Genomic DNA, 3,350 nt, shown 5'->3' with positions numbered 1-3,350 from the left:
AACCCTGGTGGAAGCTTTCCTGTTCACTGGCTTCCTGAGATGGCCACTTGCTCTCAGCTTCATCTGTTCAGAGGGACAGACCAGGATCATTTGTTTGCTTTGGCTTTTGTAGACAGGATCTTAGATGGCTTAGACTGGCCTCAAACTCTCTACAAAGTAAGCAATAACCCTCCAGCTCCCAAATATTGCTCTTATAGGCACTTACCACCTCTCTCAGCTTCAGGCTGTGGATTCTGTAGTTGCTCTCTGGATTTGAGAGATGGCTCTTTCCTCTTTGACATCCACCTTACATCTGCTGAGCACTGACACCTCTATCCCCTCAGTACTGGTCTTGTAGCAAGCGCATGGTCCATTCGGATTGGCCAAGGGATGGGGATGAGTCCGTAAAGTGCTTGCTCAGAGAGCAAATGTCTCAGAGAGGAACGTGAGCAGGGCCCTGCTTCTTTCTCTTTGGGTATAATCAGTGACAGCTGTGAATTTTTACAAAACACAGTCAGAAATGGCTGGGTGAGGAAATCTTCATTTGTCCCAGGAGCTGCAAGCATTATAGTTACATAATCAATGAAAGATGGAGCATTCAGTGTAAAGTGGGCTGGCGCAAGTAGATATTTATCTCCTGGAATATTTGACTACGTTGCAGAACCTGATGCTCTCAGCCAGGAATTTATCATAAACATATCTTCTTACACTCACTTGGAGCCTGGGCGTCCACCCAGGTATTTCTCTTTACATCTCCGGCACAAACATGTTTCCCAGGGTGCGCTGGCATTGCTGCGGCACCATGCTATAGCTGACGAAGTGACACATGGTCAGATAAAAGGAGCCAAGGCATTCAGATCCAAACACATCTGCATTGGCGCAGCAGCAGAGCAAGTAAGAAAAACACTCAATTTGGGGCTCTGGCCACTGCACATGATGGCTGCCAAGCACTTAGAGGCTTTATTTTGTTTACATAATGTTTGAGAGAAGCCAAAGAGGCTCCAAGTGCTCTGTACCACCTCAGAGCTAGGCCCTGTCCCTCTACGGTATTGTTGGATCCATGATTCCAGGTTAGAACATTAATCAGATGGGCATGCCAATGCACTCTTTTGTCCCCGCACTCAGAAGGCAGAGGCAGGAGGGTCTCTGTGAGTTCAGAGCCAGCCTGGTCTAAGTTGCAGTCCAGCTAGGGCTACATAGCCTAGGCCCCCATCCACTACAGTAACAACAACAACCACTATAATAACAACAACGATATGAGCCACATCTGAGCATCAAGAAGTGTCAGGGGATGAACATCAGGATTAATTTTGAGAGTACCCTGGAGGAACTCTATGAAACACACAACCCAGAGATGTGGCCAGCAGGACCAAGATGCTCTTGCCTCTACCTTCCTCAGCCTCCCAAGTGCTTAGAGTACAAGCCTGTTCCACTATGCTGAGCTGCATAAGAAGTGTTTCTTGTTTTTTGTTTTGCTGATTTGTTAATATATATATGTATATACACATATATGTACATATGTGTATATATATATGTGTGTATATATATTAGAGAGAGAGAGAGAGAAAGAGAGAGAGAGAGAGAGAGAGAGACTCTTGATTTCCCCAAAGCCTAAACCATCCTCAAATTCAAAATCCTCTTGCCTCAGCATCTGGAGTGTAGAAACTACAGGCATTTCCCTATAGAAAGTGTTTGTGGAGGGAGCAAATGTTGTGGCCACCATTCCTGACTATTTGTTTTTTTCTTTAATGACCTCAAACTCTTGCCCATACTTTTAAAGTGCTAGGATTTCAAGCATGCAGAGGGGGTTGGGGGAAAAAGTAGGGAAAGGAGGGAGTTGGGGGGTTGTATACCATGGTGAGCTTGTGAGTAGAGGGGTTGGTTGTATACCATGGTGAGCCTATGAAGATCAGAGGGAAGTTTGGTGGAGTCGCTTCATCTATCCTTTCTTTACCTGGTCTCTCTCGGGATTGATCTCAGGGCAATAATATAAGATGAAGAGTCTCAAAAAAAAAAAAACAAAACAAAACACCAAAGTCCCAACTCAGGTCTGAAGATGTAGCTAAATGTTTGCCTAGAATGCAGGAGGCCCTGAGTTTGATCCATAGGGATCACATCTTTAAAATGTAAATGTAATCTGTCCTAGCCAGTCCTTTCTTCCTCTCTCAAACCTGAATTCCTTCAAGCTAAAGGCAGCTCTTTTCTGTGAGCCTCAAATCTCCAGCTCTGACCTCCAGGCCTTTCTTGATAGGCTCAGCATCCCCTTCCTTCCCTCTGACTCCTACTCTTACTGGTATTTAATCATAGGCTCCAGAAGAGCAGGAAGGAAGTATGACATCCCCCATAAGGCCTTACCCAGTGCTGGGCAGCAGAAGGTATTAGGAGAGATGATGGAGACAGCAGGGTAAAAGATATGGTGGATTTGGAAGGACAAAGGGCCTCTCCAGCATCTCTCTCCTCCTCCAGCAATCGAGCTGATAAAGGACCTGATCCACTACAATGTGCGCTTGCCTCTGCTCAAGGGCCTCGTGGCCCTGCTCATCCCATCAGTCAAGGAAACATCCAGACAGCAGGCCAGGATCTTCAGTGGTAGGACTCCTCTACGGGACTGCCCCCTGGAAGTGGGAAAGGCTTCCTGGCTGATGGTCCCTCATTTCTTCAGAGTCTTCGTTTCTCCAGACCACTACCCAGCTACCAGTGTTCCTGCAGCAGGCTGCAGCTGCCAAGACCCTTGGGTAGGGGGATACAGAGGAAGTGGGTGATTACAGCAAGCCAGGCTGGACATGCAAGCCCATGCATGCACTTGTCTGCCTCCCGCACACTAGGATTAAAGGCATGTGTCACCATCCCTGGCAGATAGATAGATAGATAGATAGATAGATAGATAGATAGATAGATCAATATAGATATATAGATATTAATATAGATTAATATAAGGAGATATATATATATTTATTTGTTAAAGATACAGGGTGGACATGCACCACTCAGGAGGCAGAGGCCAGTGGATCTCTGTGAGGTCAAGACCAGTCTGGTCTACATAGAGAATTCCAGGACAGCCAGGGCTACATAGTGAGACCCTGTCTCAAAAAAAAGAAAGACACACACAGTAGTGTAGGTATGGGCTTCTCAAGGAAGAATTGTAGCTTACTGATATGTGTGTGTGTGTGTGTGTGTGTGTGTGTGACAAAGAGAGACAGAGACAGACAGAGACAGACAGAGACAGAGACAAGAGACGGTTTCTCTATAACATAAAGTCTATGTAGCTGAAGCTGTTCTGGAACTTTCTACATAGACCAGGCCGGCCTGGCCTGGAACTTAGAGATCCACCTGAGTCTGCCTCTGCCCCTCTGCCCCTCTGCCCCTCTGCC

General features: G+C 46.4%; 1 protein-coding gene and 1 long non-coding RNA gene across 5 annotated transcripts in view; one reads left to right on the top strand and one right to left on the bottom strand.

Annotated features, from left to right (window-relative positions):
* Window positions 1-2,705, bottom strand: part of LOC116096500 — a 12,348-nt gene extending 9,643 nt beyond the window's left edge. Inside the window, exons 1-2 of the long non-coding RNA XR_004121023.1 lie at window positions 2,335-2,705; window positions 206-470 (exon numbers count right to left, since the gene is read on the bottom strand). This is a non-coding gene — a long non-coding RNA (uncharacterized LOC116096500). The remainder of the gene's footprint in view (window positions 1-205; window positions 471-2,334) is intronic.
* Armh1 (armadillo like helical domain containing 1) overlaps window positions 1-2,820 on the top strand; it is a 40,083-nt gene extending 37,263 nt beyond the window's left edge. For 3 of the 4 annotated variants that reach the window (XM_031378347.1, XM_031378346.1, XM_031378348.1), the window contains one exon: window positions 2,446-2,820. In XM_031378347.1, coding sequence (XP_031234207.1) covers window positions 2,446-2,741 — 296 coding nt within the window. In that variant the 3' untranslated portion in view covers window positions 2,742-2,820. The remainder of the gene's footprint in view (window positions 1-2,445) is intronic. The other variant, XM_031378350.1, reaches the window with a different exon arrangement.
* The last annotated feature ends 530 nt before the right edge of the window (window positions 2,821-3,350 follow it).

This window comes from Mastomys coucha, unplaced genomic scaffold (assembly GCF_008632895.1).
Source record: "Mastomys coucha isolate ucsf_1 unplaced genomic scaffold, UCSF_Mcou_1 pScaffold18, whole genome shotgun sequence".
Taxonomy (NCBI): Eukaryota; Metazoa; Chordata; class Mammalia; order Rodentia; family Muridae; genus Mastomys; species Mastomys coucha.
This window is presented reverse-complemented; position numbering and strand designations above follow the sequence as displayed.